Source organism: Ammodytes marinus (genome assembly GCF_949987685.1).
Source record: "Ammodytes marinus genome assembly, chromosome: 11".
Classification (NCBI taxonomy): Eukaryota; Metazoa; Chordata; class Actinopteri; order Uranoscopiformes; family Ammodytidae; genus Ammodytes; species Ammodytes marinus.
In genome coordinates, this window is record NC_137215.1 from 3049152 (window position 1) to 3072913 (window position 23762).

General features: G+C 41.1%; 1 protein-coding gene across 1 annotated transcript in view; it reads left to right on the forward strand.

Annotated features, from left to right (window-relative positions):
• Positions 1–14128: 14128 nt before the first annotated feature.
• The window catches only part of LOC307257558 (attractin-like protein 1), a gene marked incomplete at both ends in the record, with an annotated part of 55062 nt that continues 45428 nt past the window's right edge, over positions 14129–23762 (forward strand). Inside the window, one exon of the mRNA XM_080036819.1 lies at positions 14129–14397. Within this exon, the coding sequence (XP_079892945.1) occupies positions 14129–14397 (269 nt within the window). The remainder of the gene's footprint in view (positions 14398–23762) is intronic.

Here is a 23762-nt window from a genome sequence, read left to right on the forward strand (position 1 = left end):
ATTGTGTAAGTTTTATTTATACTGGTATGAAAGAAGACATGTTATGGAAAACAAAACAGACAAAAATCTCAAAATTAAAACAGCAATTTAGCCTGTAGTTTCTCACCTTAAATGGGGTCAGAATCTTAGTTCACTATTACTGAAATTCCCCTTGAAGCACCTGGTCAATACTTTGCTAATGTTGCTTTACAGATAACTTCCAAAATTAAAATATCCACACAAATAAATGTATTTAAAGGGTCACTATGCAGTTTCAGAAGAGGGGGTTTTGTTTACATTCACAGAGCCTGCAGTTAGTTTACTAAACATATTTACTCTGCATGTATTTCTTGGTATTGAATAATTCTATCATCATAAATCAAAACTAAATTATTTTGAGGAGCCTGGAACCAAACGTAAGACTAGAATATGTTTGTAAACCAAACTGTGGGCCCTGCTGCTGTAAACAACAACAGTGAAACTTTTCAGGAAGCTTTCTAACTTCAAACAGTGTTCCAGGGATCACATTTTCCCTGTGAGGAAAGTTTGTTTATTCAGTTATGAGAATATACCTTAGAAAATGTTTCACTTCTCTGACACACCCAAAGTTACACACTGCAGCTTTAAAAGTTAATAATCTATTAAAATAAATTGAATGATTATAATATTTTGTATTTGTTTAAATCCGCCTCGCGACCAGACACGAGTGCACACGTGTCCTACAGCGAGCTTATAACGACTCATAAAAATAACCACGACCCTCTGCTTGATAATTCGCCATGGGACTTTTGTGCGGCATGCCGGGGCTGCGACAGATGTCCGGGCCCGTCTCTCTGATGTCCGCCCCGGTTCCGCCCCTCAATCTAAGTGCACACACACACACACACACACAGAAAGAGACATACACACACACACACACAGAAAGAGACATACACACACACACACACACACAGAAAGAGACATACACACACACACACACACAGAAAGAGACATACACACACACACATACACATACATAGACACACATGAGACAAACACACATACACAGAGAGAGACACACACAGACACGCATATACACACACACACTCACATCCCTCAATCTAAGTGCACACACACACATATAAACAACATACACACTCACTCACACAGACACACAAACACACACACACACAGAAAGAGACAGACATACACACACACACACAGAAAGAGACATACACACATACACATACATAGACACACATGAGACAAACACACATGCACAGAGAGAGAGACACACACATACATGCTGACACACACACACACACACACACATACACACAGACACGCATATAGACACACACACTCACATCCCTCAATCTAAGTGCACACACACATATAAACAACATACACACTCACTCACACACACACACACACACACTCCTCAATCTAAGTGCAGTGGCCATATATCAGTGCACCCGCGGTATCAAACGAGGCGACAACTCGCGAGTTTGACTTTGTCCCCGTGCCAATAACAATCCCAGTGGAAAAATTGGCCCCACACGACAGACACACAAACACACACACACATACAGAGACACAAACACACACACACATACACACACATACACAGACACAAACACATACACACACACTCAGACACACACACACAAACACATACACAGAGACACACATACACACACACACACACACATACACAAACACATACACAGAGACACACATACACACACACACACTCAGAGACACACAAACACAGAGAGACACACACACACAAATACATAGAGACACAAACACACACAGAGAGACACACACACACACTAACATCCACACACACATATCCACACACACACATCCACACACACACACACACAGAGATAAAGGTCTTCTATATTAAGACTACACAAGCAGATGCCGCTATGTCTGTCTGCTTCCTGTGTCCTTCCCTTTGTTTGATGGTTACGGTTAGTGATGAGATGACAATGGACTGTCATTCTGACCTTGGCGAGTTGGCATTGTTATATTGTGTCCATGCATGTGAGGCCTAAACTACATTAGATCCCTTTGTGTTCTTGGGAAGCTCCTATGAAGAAGAAAAATGTCAATATATAGTTTTATTTTTATACCCACCACTGGAATGGTTTACAATTTAAAATAGTCGGAAGAAGTCAAATTTACAGCTATAAAATGCTCAATTTTATCAGTAGGCCTATGTCAGTTGGATTGTATTAGAGGTACCACACTGTTGATTTCATATGGTTACAGGGTTCTCAACCCTCACGCAATGAGAGTGAGACACACGCATTTCAGGCAATTCACACGCTCCACGCCACACCTTGCATTTCTCACGCAAATTATAACTCTGCCAAACAATTTTTTTTATATAGCCTATAGCTTCGATAAATCCTGGCCTTCACCACCATCACCTAGTGTTGCCACCTTATTTATACTATGGTTGCCACCCGTCCCGTTTTTCCCGAAATTGTTCTCTGTTTTCACCAGCTGTCCCGAGGAAAGAAAAATCTCTCCCGGGACAGTGGCGTTTGTTGCGCCCACTAATGCATTCTGCGAGAGCCGAGCGGGCAGAGAGAAGGCGCAGCGTTTCGTCAAGCTACACGACAAGCGTGCAGGGGCGGTCCTAACGATCTCGGGGCCCGTTTCAAGACCCTGTGTGGGGCCCCCCACATTTATTTTTTATTTTTTTCTATGAATAATGCTTGTGCATGCTCCCCGCAAAAATTAAAAAGATTGTGGAAACTAGTTGGTTCATAGACGGATTATGAGATAATAGGCCCAGACTCTTAAAGCCCCCCCGCCCCCTCCCAATCCAGTCAGTTACATTGACTTTTCTGCAAAGATACATACGTTTACTGGCATAAACATATTAAGGGAGTCAGTGTTTCCCACAGGATTTTGGGATACTGTGGGAGATATCCTGTACCTTGTTGGGGGGTCCGGGGGCATGCCCCCCTGGAAGAAAATTGGTACAGTTTTAAAGTAAAATGCATCAATCTGAAAAATCAATCTGGAAAATTAAAATTTAAATCAAATCTTGAGCTGCAGAAGGAACATTATTTTTCTTAAACAGGCAGCACTCTTTACTCTGCAACTGTAAAAACATTTCAGAAGATTGGTCTGCAGACCCATGTTATATGATGGAGGGGCCCATTGCAACAGATACAGGGTGGAAAGCCACTTTTTATGAACAGTATATAATTTACATGTAGAAAGTTTATTCCTGTATGTGTGTGGGGGCCTTAGAGGCCCCTCATGAAGCCCATAAGACATAGCTAATAATGCTTTTGTTTTGCACTTGCTTTTCGATTTTTCACCTACTAGTTGAGGGGCCAAGTTGGTTTTAGTGCTCCCACATTCAAATGCGGACACCGAAAGAGTCTTCTCCATGGTTGGTCTTCACCAGCACCAGAAACAGACTAGCCCTAGAAGGAACATTGTCATCCATTATGATAGTCTAAATGGCTGGTGTGGAGCCACAGTGCTTCAAGTGGGAGCCAGAAAACCCCTATCCTGAAGGCCTCAAAATCTGCCACTCGAAGCGACAGCGAGCATCAGTAATATCCAGTATCCATATTTGCTGAACTGAACTAAGAGTTTTACTGAAATAACTACCCCGAACAACTACCCTAGGCCTACAGCCATCTCACTAGTCTGGCATTTGGTATTAATCCAGTTATACTTTCATCATAAAATTACTACAATAGGCTATATTTTAACTAAAACAAAGAAATTATATTGAACTGAACTTGTGTTAAAAACACACAATAAAATTTTGCTCGCGCGCTTCGCACGCTCGCATGGGAAATCCGCTTCTGTCTCACTCTAAACAATTTCCAAAAGTTGAGAACCCTGTGGTTAAAGGTGCTACGAGGAACTTTTAAATATTTCTGAAACAGTCTCATTTTTCCCTCTGATGATCATAAATGACATTTAACAGCAAACGAGACCCATCAGTGCAAAGAATGCTATTTTTATATAGTTTTTCTTAATGCCTTTGTCATGGGTATACTATACGCTCACCCAGGAACAACAGCTGGCGTAGTAAAAACACTACAGCTTTTTAGTCCAAAGGGGGCGCTAGAATTAACACACTGAAAGTTCCTCAGAGCACCTTTAAAAGGAGAAAATCTCATTGTGACAGCGAAGATGAACCCATTTCTGCTATCATTAAGAACACGTTATGGTTAGGCGAGACACTGCATGTGAATAGAGTAACATTTCTAACTACACACACACACACACACACACACACACACACACACACACACACTTACTCACACACACACACACACACTCACACACACACACACTCTCACTCACTCACACACACTCACTCACACACTCACACACACACACACACACAAATTATGGTCAGACGAGACTGCAGGTGAATAGGCTAAACGTTTGAACTTATTGATTGAAATTTATTTTGAACATGTAAAAGAAAACAGAAATTATCGTACAGAAAAGAATGATGTTACACAAAATAGAAAGTATAACTACTCAACTCAACTCAACTCAACTCAACTTTATTTATAAAGCCCTTTAAAACAACCACAGCTGAAACAAAGTGCTGTACATGATGCAGGTAAAACTATTTAAAAGCAAAGCAACGATTTAAAATTCAGATAAAACGATTTAAACAAATAAAACTAATAAGCACAATGAATAAAATACACCATAGGACACTAAAACAAAATGCAGGTCTCATGCTGGGTTGAAAGCCAAGGAGTAAAAATGACTAGAGACATGGATGACAAACACTTGATAATGTAACAACGTGTTCGAAGAAGGAGTGGGAAGAAGTTAACACTCATTTAAAGGTGCAGTGTGTAATATGACATCATCAAGAAAGTTCTACAAAGTTCTAGAATGCAACGCTCCCTGGGTAACCCCACCCCTTTCGAATAATAACAGAAGCTACAGTGGCCTTCAAGGACAAGAACAATTCTAAATTCTAAACAATGCACCTGATGACATTCCAACTATGACACTTTCAAGATGGCGGCACTAGGCCTTGGTCCAAACTATGCAGAAATATGGACATATATGAGATCCTTTCTAAGGGAAAAAAAAATTATAAAAAAAAAAATGTCAGCTATTATGCACTAAATTAAATGTACTTGTGGATATTATAATTGCTTTCTACAAAATCTGCTAGGAAATAAAACCCAAAATTCTACACACTGCAGGTTTAATCCTTATAGATATCATCGTGATACTTTGCCAGTTGATTACTGACATTAAAACAATATTTGTTTGTATTACAATTTCTTTAATAATGTTTGAATAAATCGGCCATTTATCAATATCTTAATTATGCGTACATTTGAATCTGGGATTTTCAAATGGTCGACCAACTGACATGCCAGTATTTTAGCAGGGGGGTGACAGATACTCCTAAAACCTTTCATATACATATTAGCATTCAGTTTACCCCCCAAATAACATAGTTATAAGGATTTAGTGAAGTTGGGTTGCCAGGGCCTTTGACAGACATTTAGCTGTTGTATAAAGCCAGAGTTCAAATCTGTCTTTAATTGTTTTAGTGTCTAACGTTTTCATGCATTTTCAGCATGTTTTTAAGAAGAACATGTCTCATAAATCAGACAGTAAACAACATAGGAACAAATCCTTCTGTAATAACCTTCAGAATAGTGCTTAGAATGATTATGGAAAGTTTAGTTGATGTTAGTGCTTTAGAAGTTGAGATTTTTTGGTTCAGAGTATTGAAAAAAAAAATTGAGATAATGGTCGTTAAAGATGGTTGTATAGGAGAAATATACAGACGCAAACAGACAAGGTTTAGTCAAATAAACACCTGAATGTACATGTTGGACCTTTGATTTATACTAGTATGAAAGAAGACATGTTATGGAAGCAAAACAGACAAAAATCTCAAAATAGACAAAAATCTTGAAATAGACCAGTGCTTGAAAAAGAATGTTATGATCTGCAGTGTCTCACCTTAAAGCTTGAAGAGACTGACACTTGCCATATTTCACTTCACACACACACACACACACACACACACGCACACACACACACACACACACACGCACACACACACACACACATTGTGTTTTTGCCTTGCCTCGTTTTATGTTAGGCGACCTTGAGTGCCCTGAAAGGCGCCATATAAAATAAATGCATTATTATTATTATTATTACATGTCTGACACACGCACACACATACACAAACACACACACACACACATACACAAGCACCCATACACACGCACACGCACCCATACACATGCACACACACACACACTCACACACACACACATACACAAGCACCCAAACACACACACACACACACACACACACACACACACACACATACACACACACACACATACACAAGCACCCATACACATACACACACACACACACACACATACACAAGCACCCATACACATACACACACACACACACACACACACACACACACACACACACAGTGGAACAATCCCTGCATGGACATAGTGCCATCTGCTGGTATTATTCTCACACAACAGCACACCAACACATCATAGCTGACACATTTACACAGGAAATGTCTATTCAAGCCGCCAGACTTTTAACCTTCGTACCAACTCCTTATATGGACATCCAAACACAGCAGGAAACAGCCCTGTGTGAATTACCCACTTTTTATTAAAGCTCCTAAAACACACACACTATGGTTGCGTTCCGAATCGCATACTCTTTCTTTTTTCTATTCTACATACTACATCCAACGATAAAAATAATCTAGTTAGGATGCAGTAGGCATACTATTGGGACATACTTTTACTCTTTTATTTCATCATAACATTGCGCCTTGATCTTGCCTCTTGCTTTTATATCCGGTGCATCCCCGTTTGTTTTCATATGGAGGCTTCGTCGATGTGACGTCACTTCACGTGCGCACTGGATTGTGGGTCAGAATCACCCAAATAGGATGCAGTTTTCAACACTAACAATCTTGGCCGCATGAAGTATGAAATCCGGGTACTTCCAAGCATCCTAAATCTGGCCACAAGAATCGGGACATACTAAATCTTTTTTTCTACATACTATATAGTAGAAAGTATGCGATTCGGAACGCAACCTATGTAATCTGTCTAGCTGGCCGGCAGTGGCACTTAATGCTATTCAGTGTGTCGCTGTCATATTAAACTATCTTTGACAAGTTAAATATTTAATTTCTAAGTCGCCGTATCAAGACCATTTGAAAAGATTGAATTAATTTGCTGGAAATTCAGTTCCACTTATAAATTGCGTTTGTTAGTCACTAAAGATGGCATCATCCACCACTGCCTCAAGTCTTTCCACAATATCAAGTGATGAGGTGAAGATGTATTTAGTTATTTATTCTATAGTACTTCTTCTTCATCTTTTTATTAGTTGGTTGGTTTATTAGACTTTACAGAAGCTATGGTGGCCTTCAAGGACAAGAAGCTATAGTTACTAAAGATGGCATCATCATACCACTGCCTCAAGTCTTTCCACAATAACAAGTGATGAGGTGAAGATGTATTTAGTTATTTATTCTATAATATAAGATACATGAGAAAAAAAATGGAGTGTCAAAGTTTAAACTTTTGTTAAAGGCCAATGCAACAAAAAAAAAATCGAATATTAACTGATTCAGATTCAAGTATAATTAATTCAAATTCAAATTGATCAATTCGAATTCAAGTTCTAGTGACACATACTATCTCTGGTTCCAGATCCAGGTTCCATTCATTCACACGAGCTTTGCAGGGCTCTTGCTCAAGGGCACAGCTGACCGGGGCGGCCTTGGACAGTTGATTCCTTTCAGTGGCTAAATGTGTCAGGTGATTTTCCATTGCGCTGCTAAGTCCTTTGTAATATGACTCTCCACTCTACACAGCATGGCAGCAGCTAATGATATTCACACAGTTAATTTAAAAGGAGCTACGAGGAACTTTTAAATATTTCTGAAACAGTCTAATTTTTCACTCTGATAGTCATGAATGAAATGTAATAGCAAACGAGACCATCAGTGCAAAGAATGCTATTTTTATATGGATTTTCTTAATGCCTTTGTCATGGGTATACGCTCACCCAGGAACAACAGCTGGTGTAGTAAAAACACTACCGCTTTTGTCCAAAGGGGGGCGCTAAAATTAACACAAACTGAAAGTTCCTCTGAGCACCTTTAATGGGTAATTTAAATTATACATGCATGATTATGAAATGCGTACATGTTGCAACACAGGGGGCTTAACTCCTTTAAACTCACTAATAGTTTGAGTATACGTATAAACTGATTAGGGAAGAAAAAAAAAGATTGCTATTAACAGATCTAATTTACACACTGGCTGTTTCACTGACATATTAGACAATTAAAGCTGGGGTGGAGGATTTGGGGAGAAAATGGCAGTTGGGATAGAGATTCGAATCCAAATACCTCAACCGCTCCACTTGTTCTCTTTGGTCCCTCCCCTATGGTCCCTCCCTGACACGCTCTACACCAACAAAGTCGTGCCAAAGTGAATGGACAGTCCCAACAGCCAATAAGAACAGAGAATCGGAGCCTCGCTCTGATTGGTCAAAGTGTACAGCTCATGTTAACTTTGACCAATCAGAAATCATATACCCCAGCTTTAAGAGCTAAAGTGAAGAGAGTATTGGTTAACTGTGATTGAGGTTTAATAACTATGAGGGAAATGTAGAACTTGATATAATGTCAGATAGATGTGAAGATGAATTTCTCAAGTCCCATCCTGTAGTTACTGTGTGCTTCTTTATGGTCTTAAGCCTTTGACTCTGCTGCCCCCTCCTGGAGACTGTTTGCTATTTCAAGCCTAAACCAACTCCCCTACCACCACCTAAAATAATGATAAACTTTTATTTTCAAGCATTTAGACACTTATTTAAGCTTATTACCAAGTCTGTTCTGAAAAATGATACACACTGAATCTGCAAATAGGCCTCTGTTTAATGGGAATACTGTAGTAAAGGACATTTGGAGGAAATGTTGCCAATCGTCCATATAATAAAACAAAAATGTTGATTTCACTCCAACAAATACATTATTATTATTATTATTATTATTATTATTATTATTATTATTATTATTATTATTATTATTATTATTATTATATAAATAGTAGGGCTGTCAAACGATTAAAATTTTTAATCAGATTAATCACAGGATTCTGTGGATTAATCACGATTAATTTTACCATTCGAAATATGCCCGAACATTTTGAATTGTCTCTGTATATTGTTGTATGAACGGAAAGATAAATGACAGAAGGTGGATATGTACATTTAAAATTAGTATGTTTATTAATTGAAAATCCAAATGATGGTTTTAATACTGAAAATACATAGTTAAAGCAGAGACTGATAATTTTTTTCCAGAGCCCAGTATAATTTTGTATTGGCTGCATCAGCATCTTTCCAACAGCAGGTGGCGCCAAACGTCAACCAGAATTTATTAAAAAAAAATAATAATAATCTTTCCTCATGGCTCATTTAAATCTCTACTATCCCCATGCACTCATCTGTGTGTGTGTGTGTGTGTGTGTGTGTGTGTGTGTGTGTGTGTGTGTGTGTTGGTTTTTAATGTGTGTTTAATATGTGTGTTCTTTTAAAACTATGGCTGTGATGGTATTAATTTGATGTACTTTAAAACCCTCTAGACTTTAGTCATTTTCTAGGCTGTCTTTGTAAAAGAGAATTTAAAAATGTAATTTAATTTTAAATGGCTATAAAACAACCATGTTTAACACCACACAGCTGGCAGAGAAAATACACTAAGATAAACATTCATTCATAAAGATATTATTAGGAAAAAATACCAATGCCATTGCATGTACAATACCTTCTCTGTATTCTGCATAGCCACATGATCCCCTTCCATTCATCCCTGTCCCTCCCATGGACTTTACTGTTGCTATCTAATTATAAACTAGCCCTCAAAAATCAATATTAATTTTCTTTTTTCATTTTTATAACAATGGTCTGTCTGTCTGTTTATCTTTTTCTCTCTCTCCCTCTCTCTCCCTCTCTCTCTTTCTCTCTCCCTCCCTCTCTTTCTCCCTCTCTCCCTCCCTCCCTCTCTCTCCCTCTCTCTCTTTCTCCCTCTCTCTCTTTCTCTCCCTCCCTCCCTCCCTCCCTCTCTCCCTCTCTCTCTCTCTCTCTCTCTCTCCCTCTCTCCCTCTCTATCTCTTTCTCTTTTTCTTTCTCTCTCTTTATCTAATCTTTAATCCAATCAATATCTCTACATTGGCCCTGGGGGGGAGGGGGGGGGGGGGGGGGGTTAAGGTTATAAAAACTATCTATAATAGAATTCTACTCAAGCAGCAACAATAACAACAGACAAAAGCAATATCCCGCGGGCTAACAGTTAGGTTTAATACTGTTACAGACAGACAGACGGACAGACAGACAGATAGACAGACAGACAGACAGACAGACAGACAGACAGACAGACAGAATTAAAGACAGACAGACAGACAGACAGACAGACAGACAGACAGACAGACAGACAGACAGAATGCAAGACAGACAGACAGACAGACAGACAGACAGACAGACAGACAGACAGACAGACAGACAGACAGACAGACAGACAGACAGACAGATAGACAGATAGACAGATAGACAGATAGACAGATAGATAGATAGATAGATAGATAGATAGATAGATAGATAGATAGATAGATAGATAGATAGATCTGTTGGTACACGTGACACAAAAACCAGCTTCTCGCTTCACAATATCTCGTTGATTCGGACAATTTTTGGAAACCAAACAATTTTTTTTTTTTTTAAGATATTTTTTTGGGCATTTTTATGCTTTATTGATAGTGTAGAGACAGAGTTGAAATGGGGCAGAGAGGGGAGTGACATGCAGAGAACGACCGCGGGCTGGAATCGAACCCGGGTCCACTGCTGGCCGAGGCCCATGGGGGGGGACGCCCTACCAACTGAGCTAAGGGCGCCCCCCGAGACCAAACTCCTACAAACAATTAATTTTCCTCTTTGTTACCTACAAGATAAATTAATTTGTGTCATGTGTATTTGTGTGATGTCATACTTCCTTTTTTAATTTTCTAAATAAAAACGAAATTAAATTGACATGGATGTGGGTAGGGTTCTTATCTCCATGTGATATCCATATATCCTTGACCTCGACATGTATCTAGACGTGGGAGGCAGATAGCAGCACCAGATATCAGTATTCTCACCACTACACATTTGGTAAATATACTCTCCCTAATTTAGAGGCAAGGCAGATGGTTCGGTTGCAAAAGAGCTGCAAAAATCAGGGCAAAACTAAGGAGTGTATGTCAGTATAGCAAGGTGTGTGTGTGTGTGTGTGTGTGTGTGTGTGTGCTTGTCTCTATGTGTGTGTGTGTGTGTGTGCGTGCTTGTCTCTATGTGTGTGTGTGTGTGTGTGTGTGTGTGTGTGTGTGTGTGTGTGTGTGGTGGTGGTGTGTGTGTGTGTGTGTGTGTTTGTGTGTGTGTTGTGTTGTGTATGGCGTGCGTGCTTGTCTGTGTGTGTCTGTGTGTGTGTGTGTTGTGTGTCCCAGGAGGCTTGTAGGAAGGAGAAAGCCAGCATGCAGTAAACCAGCTGTTTCCCTAAGAAGTGGCCGGATGCCAGATTACCTGCTCTAGTCAGATATGAAACAAGCTCACGGAGAGTCAAGGGGAGTTATTTGGTGACTTAAAAAAAAACACCATAGCTGCTTTAACTTAGATTAAAACTGAGGAAATTAAACATTAAACTGGCACATCAAAATATTTGACAAAACGCACAATAAAGGTGGAGTCAGTAGCCCCTTTTACACAGCCAGTGAAAGCCGGGAATATGCCGGCCTTTCGGCCTTCCGCCCTGCTGTATAAATGCAACAGTTGCGGAACGAGGGAAGAAAGGTGCGAGAGATTGTTCCGGGAATTTTACTACCTCGGGGGGGTAGTAAGATTCCCGACACAATCAGTTCCGCCTCTCTGTTTAAATGCTCCAGCTTGTTGTTGCGGAACAGGCGGGCGTTTGACGTTCCATAGCCTACGTTCTAAACATGCGACCATGTTAGCAGTTGAAGGACGTGTGTTTAACATTAATCACGGCGGCCTGATGTCCCGTAAAAATCACCAAATAAAAGGAACGGCGTATAATATAGCTGGTCATAAGGTCCGCTGCTCAATCCAAACCCCCGCGCTTCATTTTGCAGAGTGTATGAGTCTATTTCTGCCCAGGGGAAGTTGTACAGTGAATGGGAAAGCTAGGCTAAACTAAGATAGGCTGCGACCGGATCGCCACCGCTATTATTATCCTAAGTCTGAGCGTATATCCACACTTTATTTCTGCCTACAGTAACGTGACTTCACACACTGTGTGTATGTGTATGTCTGATTGGCAGAAATGCACGATTATGAGCCGCCCCTTGAGTTGGAAATGACTATTGATCGTGGCCAGACCCTCTATCGTTCAAGATATCAGGGTCTGGATTTCCAGGCTAACAGACAGATGTGTTATTATGTGTCCAAATTGTCTCAGAGCAATTTTCTTTCAGACAAAACTCAAATGTTGCTGCAGATTCATAACATATTATCTCCTTGTACTTTGTTTTTGATTGGTTTTGTATGTGAATAATTGTGAATAAAAATATAAAAAAAAAAAAAAAAAAAAGTGTCCATATACTGTGTGTATCCCAGTGTATAGCCTAGGCTCTGTAAACGGGCATGTTGCTAGCTGGTGGCCCCCTTTGTTAGCAGAATGTAGCCTACCAGTCTACAAAGCCTAGGCTGTGTATATACACCAGATTCACTGATTTTGACAATAAGCATTCTCCAGGATAACTGACCTTACATTTAAAAGACCACTCTTTTAAATGTCACGGTCTCCACACACACACACACACACACACACACACACACACACACACACACACACACACACACACACACACACACACACACACACACACACACACACACACACACACACACACACACACACACAGCCACACAGCCTTGCTACTAACTGCATGGGCTCCTTTGACAGCCTTTTTAAAGGGAACTGTCCCTTTAACCGCGTGGGCCGCCGTACTTGCTCACGCTCGGGGCTTTTGTGCATGAGATTCCACCGTCAGAAACCAGCTGTGTGTGTAGAGAGAGAGAGAGAGAGAGAGAGAGAGAGGCTGAGAGAGAGAGAGAGAGGCTGAGAGAGAGAGAGAGAGGGGAGAGAGAGAGGGAGAGAGAGAGGGAGAGAGAGAGAGAGCAAGGGAGAGAGAGAGGGAGAGAGAGAGCAAGGGAGAGAGAGGGGGAGAGAGAGAGGGAGAGAGAGACTGAGAGAGAGAGAGAGAGAGAGAGAGAGAGAGAGATAGCGGAAGGAATACGGAGCTCCGGGTGGAAGCACCGCTGTGTGTCTGTGTCTGTGTGCCGCTGTCGCATCACCTATATTCGGATAGCAGCCCTCGTCTTTGTCGGGGAGAAGAACCAGAAAGAGAGACGGAGAGAGAGAGAGAGACATGTAGCCTGTAAGGACACGCGAACGCATATCATCTGAGCTACGAGGTTGTGATGTTATTTTATTTATCGCTTGGATTATACAGTGGCTCACGTTGAACCCGGATCAACCCCCTTCACACACACACACACACACACACACACACACACACACACACACACACACACACACACACACACACACACACAGTATATCCTACATTGGAAGTTATCTGGACGCATTTTGGAGACGTCTTGAAGAGCGCAACACAAGGATTTATTTTTTGGACTTTTTCTTGTTGCACTGAAGCGATGGTTCGTGTTGGAAATGCATTTGTAGTTCGCTCTTGGGTCAAAACTGTTCCCATCTAAGTTTAATATATTTGTCCTGCCCCGAAGCTTTCCCTAAAATGCTTGGAAATGCTTTGAAATTGACAGTGCGTAATTATTAGCCTATAGGCCTACTATATCAATTGTTTGGTGTCTTTTCCATATAGGCGCCGCGTGACACACAGGTAGGTTAATTGATCTGATTGAACCCCCTGTAACTCCTAACCCTCATTGCAAGATATCCCCTCTTAGCTTAACAGGTGACAACTCAAATTGTTGTCTGATTTTGGGGCTGAAACCCGACAAAAAAACTGACTTTTTCACTTCCAAAATGGATTATCACGGTTGGATTAATCTTTGCACCTGGACCAAGTCTCCCAAAGGCAAAAGGAACGCCCGGGAATTCTTGAAAACATATGTGGGAATATTTCTGATGCTCCTGCAGCTAGCACAACATACGGAAGCCTCCACCACATCATCAGCTGTGTCCGTTAAGTCCTGCGAGAAAAGCTGTTTTTCGGGCAAGTGCGTGAACGGCACGTGCGTGTGTGACCACGGATGGGTCGGGGATCAGTGCCAGCATTGCCAGGGAAGATTCAAGTAAGTTATTGGGTCATTCATTTAGTGTGTGTGTGTGTGTGTGTGTGTGTGTGTGTGTGTGTGTGTGTGTGTGTGTGTGTGTGTGTGTGTGTGTGTGTGTGTGTGTGTCACTTTTATTTATTTAGGCTATAAATTATAATATAAAACGTTGCTGAAGACTCACTTTTGTTTTGTTGCATTGGCCTTTAACACAAGTTGAGACTTTGACACTCCTCCATTTTTCCCTCATGTATCTTATATGTTGTTTTGTATTGTCTCTTGTACAGCACTTTGGTCGACTGATGTTGTTGTTTTTTCATTTTTTTTTCATAAACGATTTTTATTGAACATTTTCTTTTTTAACAAACATACACAACATTTAGAAGCCCACCCACCCCCACACCCCAAACAATCCTTGGAAAGATGACATATAAAATGACATAAAAAAAAACATTAAAAACAGTTACAAAAGAGACAACTACATGCAGTGTGTAATATGATGACATCATCAAGAAAGTTCAACTGATGTTGTTTTTAAAGGTGCAGTGTGTAATATGACATCATCAAGAAAGTTCTACAAAGTTCTAAAATGCAACGCTCCCTGGGTAACCCCACCCCTTTCGAATAATAACAGAAGCTACAGTGGCCTTCAAGGACAAGAACAATTCTAAATTTTAAACAATGCACCTGATGACATTCCAACTATGACACTTTCAAGATGGCGGCACTAGGCCTTGGTCCAAAATATGCAGAAATATGGATATATATGAGACCCTTTCTAAGGGAAAAAATAATAATTCAAAACATTTTTTTCAGCTATTATGCACTAAATTAAATGTACTTATGGATGTTATAATTACTTTCTACAAAATCTGCTAGGAAATAAAACCCAAAATTCTACACACTGCAGGTTTAAATGTGCTATAGAAATACATTTGACTTAATAAGACATCTGGTTATTTTTAATGGGTTTTAAGCGTGTGTGATGGAATGTTGTTTGGATAACTGTCTCGTCTGTCTGTGTTGTGTTGAGAAAAGTCCAACAAGTGTCCTATCAGGTGAATGAGTGATCCATTTAAAGGTGCAGTGTCTCATTTTTAAAGGTGTATTCAGTGATTCTGGAGAACGCTTGTTGTCAAAATCACTCTTTTGTCAAAATCAGTGAATATCTCCTCATGATCCGCTACCTGTCCGTTCTGTGTGTGCCCTGAGGGGAAAAAACAGTGTTTATACACAACCTAGGCTCTGTAAACAGGCAAGTGGTGGGCCCCCTTTTGTTCACATACCCATTGTTTACATACCAGTTTACAGAGCCTAGGCTGTGTATTAACACTGGATGCTTTTTTTCAGCACTCACAGTACAGACAGGTAGCGGATCATGAGGAGATATTCACTGATTTTGACAGAAAGTGATTTTCGACAACAAGCGTTCTCTGCGCTAGCAAAGATCTTTAGGACAACAAGCTCTGGTGTTGTAAAGAACACTGCTGCCTTTGTCCAAAGGGGGCGCTACAATCAACAATTTAAAGTTCCTTATAGTCACTTACTTTAAGCTTATTGTATTGAGTATTTCAACAGCAAAAATATCTAAATTTCAGATGACACATGGACATTAGTGGGTCATGTCTTTCCACACACACACACACACACACACACACACACACACACACACACACACACACACACACACACACACACACTGAGGTTAAGTGCAAGTAACTGTTACTGCACTGCACGCCTCTATAACATGGCTCAGTTTAAGTAGCCCCCATGCGTGCAAAAACACTTTTTCTAAATATGACAACATGTAATTTTAATGTTCGGAGAGTGACTGCCTCCCTCACTGCCACTTTGCAGGCTTTGCTTTGCCATGGAGCAGGTGATGTTTAAAAATGAATCAGACTTACAGACATAGCCTACTTTATTTAGGCTGGAAGAGGCTTTTTAGTTGAAGGTGCCATGTTTAGGCTATTTTGAAAACTATCCCTGCGTTCCAAATTGCATACTCTTTCAGTTTTACTATTCTGCATACTACAGCTGACCATAAAAAGTATGTAGTTAGTTAGCATGCAGTATGCTACAATTGGGACATACTTTTACTTATTTATTTCATCCTAACAAGGCTCCTTGAACTTGCCTCATGCTTGTATATCCGTCTCATCGCTGGTTGTTTTCACTGGGAGGCTCAGTCTATGTGATGCAACTTCCGCTGCGCAGTTGATTGTGTATCAGAATCGTTTTTAGATGATATCTCCATCAATGTGATTGTAGTGATTGTCTGTGAATGCTGTTTAGTTCTCACTCACACAAACACAAACACCACACACACAGACTTGCCAGACAGTTTTTTTCTTAGCAGTAGAATCAACAACTGAAACATTTCTTGGGCTCTTCTTCTTGGGGATTTTTCTGGGCTCCTGCACCAGTGTCAGGGGGGGGGGGGGACACACCAGTTTGTAAATGCTGCCATACTGAGAATTGGGGCGGCAGTGGCGAAGTGGGTAGGGAGTTCGCCTCTGGTGTGCAGGGTCGGAGGTTCGATCCCCCGTCTCCCCGCCACATGTCGAAGTGTCCCTGGGCAAGACACTGAACCCCGAATTGCTCCCGATAGTTAGCTTAGTTAGCTTAGGACCCTAGTGCTAAGCCTACCCTGCGTGGTAGCTGCTGCTATCGGTGTATGAATGTGTGTGTGACTGGGTGAATGTGTACAAAAACAATGTAAAGCGCTTTGGGTCTGTGATAAACGGAGATATAGCGCTATACAAGTCCATTTAGCATTAAATACAGAGAGAGTTTTGTGGAGCTGATTGATAGGCTAAATCAACTGTGTGTCAACTCGTTTGGCGATGGCTTGAACGTAACCAACATTCATTTCTACTAAAAAAGTAACGCACTGTAGCTTTAAGTTCAGTTCTCAAGTACATTGACTTTGTTGCTGTCCTGTCATCAGTGTCTCTTCACAAATTCTACATTTAATTTATATTAATGAATGCACATATTAATAGCTCCTCTAGGCTCCAGCACAGCAGCTTATGTTTTAAAGAAGAGTGTGTGTGTGTGTGTGTGTGTGTGTGTGTGTGTGTGTGTGTGTGTGTGTGTGTGTGTGTGTGTGTGTGTGTGTGTGTGTGTGTGTGTGTGTGTGTGTGTGTGTGTGTGTGTGTGTGTGTGTGTGTGTGTGTGTGTGTGTGTGTGTGTGTGTGTGTGTGTGTGTGTGTGTGTGTGTGTGTGTGTGTGTGTGTGTGTGTGTGTGTGTGTGTGTGTGTGTGTGTGTGTGTGACTGTGTGTGTGTGTGTGTGACTGTGTGTGACTTTGTTTGCAGTTCAAGGTGCCCTGACTCCTGTACACACTGTTACACTTTAGTTTGTTTGCTGCAGTGTCATCGTTGGCTGTGTGTGTGTGTGTGTGTGTGTGTGTGTGTGTGTGTGTGTCTCGGGCTACGGCCATCTTTTGCATTTGCGAATTTTTGGCATCGAGACACAGACTCTTAAGCAGTGTGTGTGTGTGGCCCTGTTAACAAGTCAAATATTGGGGGCGCTCCGGTGGTGTAGTGGATAGAGCGCGTACCATATTGGCTCCGGCCTTCGTTGCAGTGGTCACAGGTTCAAATCCTACCCGTGGTCCTTTACTGCAGGTCATCCCCCCTCTCTCTCTCTCTCTCTCTCTCTCTCTCTCTCTCTCTCTCTCTCTCTGTCTCCCCATTTCAACTCTGTACTGTCTAATAAAGCTTGAAAATGCCAAAAAAAAAAATCTTAAACAAAACAGAAAAGTGTTTACAGCTAACAGAGGAAGCTACTGTTGACAAGAAAGTTACAGTTTGTGAGTGCACACTTAGACAAACAGCAGCAGAGTCAACTGTATTAATCACAGAGGAGCACACACACACTCACACACACACTTCAGACTCACAGTCCAGACAACACTGATGAGATGGGATTTAAATTCACCTCTTATAGTCAGACACAAGACTTACTGGAATTAATGTGAGACACTGAAGGCAAAACACATTGTTATTTCAAGCACTGGTCAATTTTGAGATTTTGTCTATTTTGCTTCAGTAACATGTCCGAACATGCATTTTACAGACCTGTACATGAGATTTTTTTGATTTACAAAATGAAAACAGGCTGCTTCCCAAATCTGGTCTCTAAAAACCTTGGACCCTCATATATTGTAAAAATGAAATAAAGATGTTTTCTCTGGCTTTTTCCAACATTTAGATATTTTTTTTTTTTAAGTTTTTTTTTGGCATTTTTATGCTTTTATTGACAGTGTAGAGACAGAGTTTAAATGGGGCAGAGAGGGGAGAGACATGCAGAGAACGACCGCGGACAGGAATCGAACCCGGGTCCGCTGCTGGCCGAGGCCCATGGGGGGGGGGGGACGCCCTACCAACTGAGCTAAGGGCGCCCCCTTGGTTGGTTTTTAAAGAGATGTACATATCATTTGTAAGATATTTGCCAAATTTGTGTAATTTGTTCAAATATTTCTGAAACATAATTTATTAAATGTAAGTTATCAACTGGCAAAGTTCTATGATTATATCTACAAATATACTATTTTAACATGTTGTCTCACCCTGAAATAAGACTAATACAGTATCTGGTTATTCCCCCCCCCCCAAAAAAAAAATAATAAAAAAGATAGATAAAGATATACATAAACTGATAAACTACTATATGTTTTTCCAAAGTAGGATTATATTTGGGATCAAAGCCCTCTAGTACATGTCTGATTTAATCTGTGCTCTAACACTGACCGTGGTTCAGATGTTACAGTGAAATCCTGTTACATCAACGTTGGCGTCCCTGAGGGTTCCTCTGCAAACATGCCTCTACACATCTCTGCACTCACGTTATCCTGTGAGAGGAATATTTTTATTTTTTTAAATATTTTTATTTTTTATTTTTTTACTATGGAAAAGGGGTATGATTACATAAGTGTATACTTCTTCCTTCTCCTTTTCAGGCATATCTCAGAAATACAGATAATTTTTTTTCTTTTTTTTTTCTTTTTTTTTTTGAAAACATAATTTTTGTTTATTGTATTTCCATGCTTTTCATTTTGTTTTGTATGTTTGATATGTCTGAAATAAATTTAATCAAATCAAAAAAATCAAATCAGAGGTCAGATAGGCCAAGTCTTATTGGTAAAACAAACAGGTGCCTTTCTGAAAAATGTCCTGCTATTATTGAAGTAGTGTTTTGTTTAGTCCATGCCGTACACCATTGTTTTGTTGTGTTGTTATTTGACTGTGTTGTGCTCCATGGAACTATGGTCAAGAGCCGTTAATAAATGAAATTAAGAAGAATCTCATTGAGCCTTTCGATTCAATTCGGTTTATTTAAAGGAATAGTGCACCATTTTTAGCTTTTTGCCTCACTCTCCTGCTCAAGAAAAGGCGACAGAAACCTTTCCTGTAGGTGTTTAACTTTACAAAATTAGTAAACGTTCCTCTGTGCTTGTTCGATCTTGTTTATTTACCACGTTGTTGCTAAACCAGGAAGTTCCCGTGAAGTCAGTTTGGAGTTGGAGACGGTAATATGTAACTGATGAATGTCTGTCGCATATCCAACTTCAAACTAACTTCACAGCAATGTCAATACAGAGCTAAGGAATTTGAGACAGAGCACAAGAAAAGTTTCATGCTCCGTCCCAATGAATTTATGAGAAATGTGTTTCTTCTTAAAGAGGCGGCAGTGGCGAAGTGGGTAGGGAGGTCGCCTCTGGAGTTCAGGGTCGGAGGTTCGATCCCCCGCCTACTCCGCCACATGTCGAAGTGTCCTTGGGCAAGACATTGAACCCCGAATTGCTCCCGAGAGTTAGCTTGCACCCTGCGTGGTAGCTGCTGCTATCGGTGTATGAATGTGTGTGTGATTGGGTGAATGTGTACAAAACAATGTAAAGCGCTTTGAGTCTGTGAAAAACCAGGGAAAAGAGCTTTATAAGTGGAGTCCATTTACCATATAATGTCTGACCAATGACGATGTAAGTTTCAGAAAGAAAAATCTTCTAAAAACATGATATTTAAAAAAAAACACTTGTTATTTTTTAACAGTAAATAACAGTCATGAATATGCATAGATATAGTCTCAAACAACAACATTTTTTTAAATAGCTGAACCCTGTTTGTTATGCTGGGGATAGAAGGGAAGGAAGCCAGTGAGGGACAAATCAACCACGAGGGTTTTTAGTGAGAGACAGTCTGACTGGAGACGGAATAGAGTGCTGTTCATCTGTGTGTGTGTGTGTGTGTGTGTGTGTGTGTGTGTGTGTGTGTGTGTGTGTGTGTGTGTGTGTGTGTGTGTGTGTGTGTGTGTGTGTGTGTGTGTGTGTGTGTGTGTGTGTGTGTGTGTGTGTGTGTGTGTGTGTGTGTGTGTGTGTGTGTGTGTGTGTGTGTGTGTGTGTGTGTGTGTGTGTGTGTGTGTGTGTGTGTGTGTGTGTGTGTGTGGCAGTGTGTGTGTGTGTGTGTGGCAGTGTGTGTGTGGCAGTGTGCAGTGATGATGACACAACTCCTGAAATGAAGTTGCCTTAGTACTGTGTGTGTGTGTGTGTGAGAGAGAGCGAGGAGCATCGGAAGGCCATCTGTCCAGTGTGTGTTAATCCTGCTATGATGAGAGCGAAAGCAAGGGCACCACACACACACACACACACACACACACAAACACGCTCTCTCCTTTTCTCTCTTGCTCTCTCTCACACACACACACACACACACATGAATCATAACCCCCTGTGTTCTGTCCTGAGGCTTCAGCAGTGTTTGGGAAGGTTTTGTACTTCTGACATCATCATCATGGGTCAGTCAGTCTTCAAATCCTCAAAGGAAAAACTGAATGTGTGTGTGTGTGTGTGTGTGTGTGTGTGTGTGTGTGTGTGTGTGTGTGTGTGTGTGTGTGTGTGTGTGTGTGTGTGTGTGTGTGTGTGTGTGTGTGTGTGTGTGTGTGTGTGTGTGTGTGTGTGTGTGTGTGTGTGTGTGTGTGTGTGTGTGTGTGTGTGTGTGTGTGTGAGAGGCAGTGTGCAGTGATGATGACACAACTCCTGAAATGAAGTTGCCTTAGTACTGTGTGTGTGTGTGTGTGTGTGTGTGTGTGTGTGAGAGAGAGAGAGCGAGGAGCATCGGAAGGCCATCTGTCCAGTGTGTGTTAATCCTGCTATGATGAGAGCGAAAGCAAGGGCACCACACACACACACACACACACACACACACACACACACACACACACACGCTCTCTCCTTTTCTCTCTTGCTCTCTCTCTCTCACACACACACACACACACACACACGCATACACACACATGAATCATAACCCCCTGTGTTCTGTCCTGAGGCTTCAGCAGTGTTTGGGAAGGTTTTGTACTTCTGACATCATCATCATGGGACAGTCAGTCTTCAAATCCTCAAAGGAAAAACTGAATATATCTGAATTTTTAATTTTTTTGTGCGTCTTTTCTTGATTGTGTGTGTGTGTGTGTGTGTGTGTGTGTGTGTGTGTGTGTGTGTGTGTGTGTGTGTGTGTGTGTGTGTGTGTGTGTGTGTGTGTGTGTGTGTGTGTGTGTGTGTGTGTGTGTGTGTGTGTGTGTGTGTGTGTGTGTGTGTGTGTGTGTGTGTGTGTGTGTGTGTGTGTGTGTGTGTGAAGGAGAAATCATCTGTGAAAAGTAGAATATAAAAGAAACACACACTGTAGTGTAGTGACACACTGAATTTGAATTTCACTTTTTTTGTGTCTTTTGTTGATGAAATTGGGCGACTGTGGCTCAGGTGGTAGAGCGGGTTGTCCAATGATCGAAGGGGTTGGCGGTTCGATCCCCGCCCTGTCACTTGTGTCATAGTTGTTGTGTCCTTGGGCAAGACACTTCACCCACCTTGTCTCGTGTGAATGTCGATAGTTAGCCTGCTGCTATCGGTGTATGAATGTGTGTGTGAATGGGAACAGGTCTCCTGGTACATGCGCGTTTCTATAACATTTCTCATTCTCACAGATGATCTCTCCGACACACACACACACACACACACACACACACACACACACACACACACACACACACACACACACACACACACACACACACACACACACACACACACACACACACACACACACACACACACACACACACACACACACTACCTGAGGGTGAGCAGTCATTGTGCAACTCTCTGCAGGTGGCGTGTTCAAAGCTACATCTGTGTTCACTATCACCTCAGGCTGTTATTGCACACACACACACACACACACACACACACACACACACACACACACACACACCAGATTTTTTACACACACACACACACACACCAGATTTTTTACACACACTCACACACACACACACACCAGATTTTTTACACACACTCACACACACACACACACCAGATTTTTTACACACACACACACACACACACACACACACACACACACACACACACACACACACACCAGATTTTTTACACACACTCACACACACACCACATTTTCTTAAGTGAAAAATCCCCAAGAAGAGCCCAAGAAATGTTTCGGTTGTTGATTCTACTGCTAAGAAAAAAACCTGGACGTACAGCAGAAGGTATAAAATCCATGTTGCCATCACTGAAGGCTTTACCTCATGTAGATGCATCGACAGTGTTGTTGTTATTACTCAGAATTCCTCACTGGGGGGCGACAGAAGTTACACACTATAGCTTTAAGATAGAAATATCAATGACATATTGTGCAATGATTTATGTAGAAGCAGTACATAATATTCTACAAAATGCAATGTGTGTTAGTAAAAAGGCACACCCTATACTGCACTATAAAGTATATAGTGTGTTTGTTTTCTTCTAACACACACACACACACACACACGCAACACACACACACACACACACACACACACACACACACACACACACACACACACACACACACACACACACACACACACACACACACACACACACACACACACACACACACACACACACACACACACACACACACACACACACACACACACACACACACACACACACACACACACAGGACAGTGCAAGGCTAGGCTGGTATTCCCTGTGGAGTGAGGGTGTGGCTGTTTTCCCTTCTCTTGATTTATTTTGCTTTGTAACTAAATTAAACTTTGGCCCAAAATGCTCTGACCTCCGTGACGCACAGCCATTGGCATCACTTTGGCAAACACAGTTACTATGGGGATTATGTAACTGAACTCTCTCTTAACAACCTTATTTGGACTTGGGTAAAGAATCTTAAAGGCCTACTTCACCGGTTTGAATATGAAGGTGTTTTGAATTCTGAGATCCTATGTAGTATAAATGTGCGAAAAAAATTGAAATCGGTTCATCCTAGCCTGAGAAAAGGCAGAAAGAGTGTTTTTTTAACCCTATATTTCTCT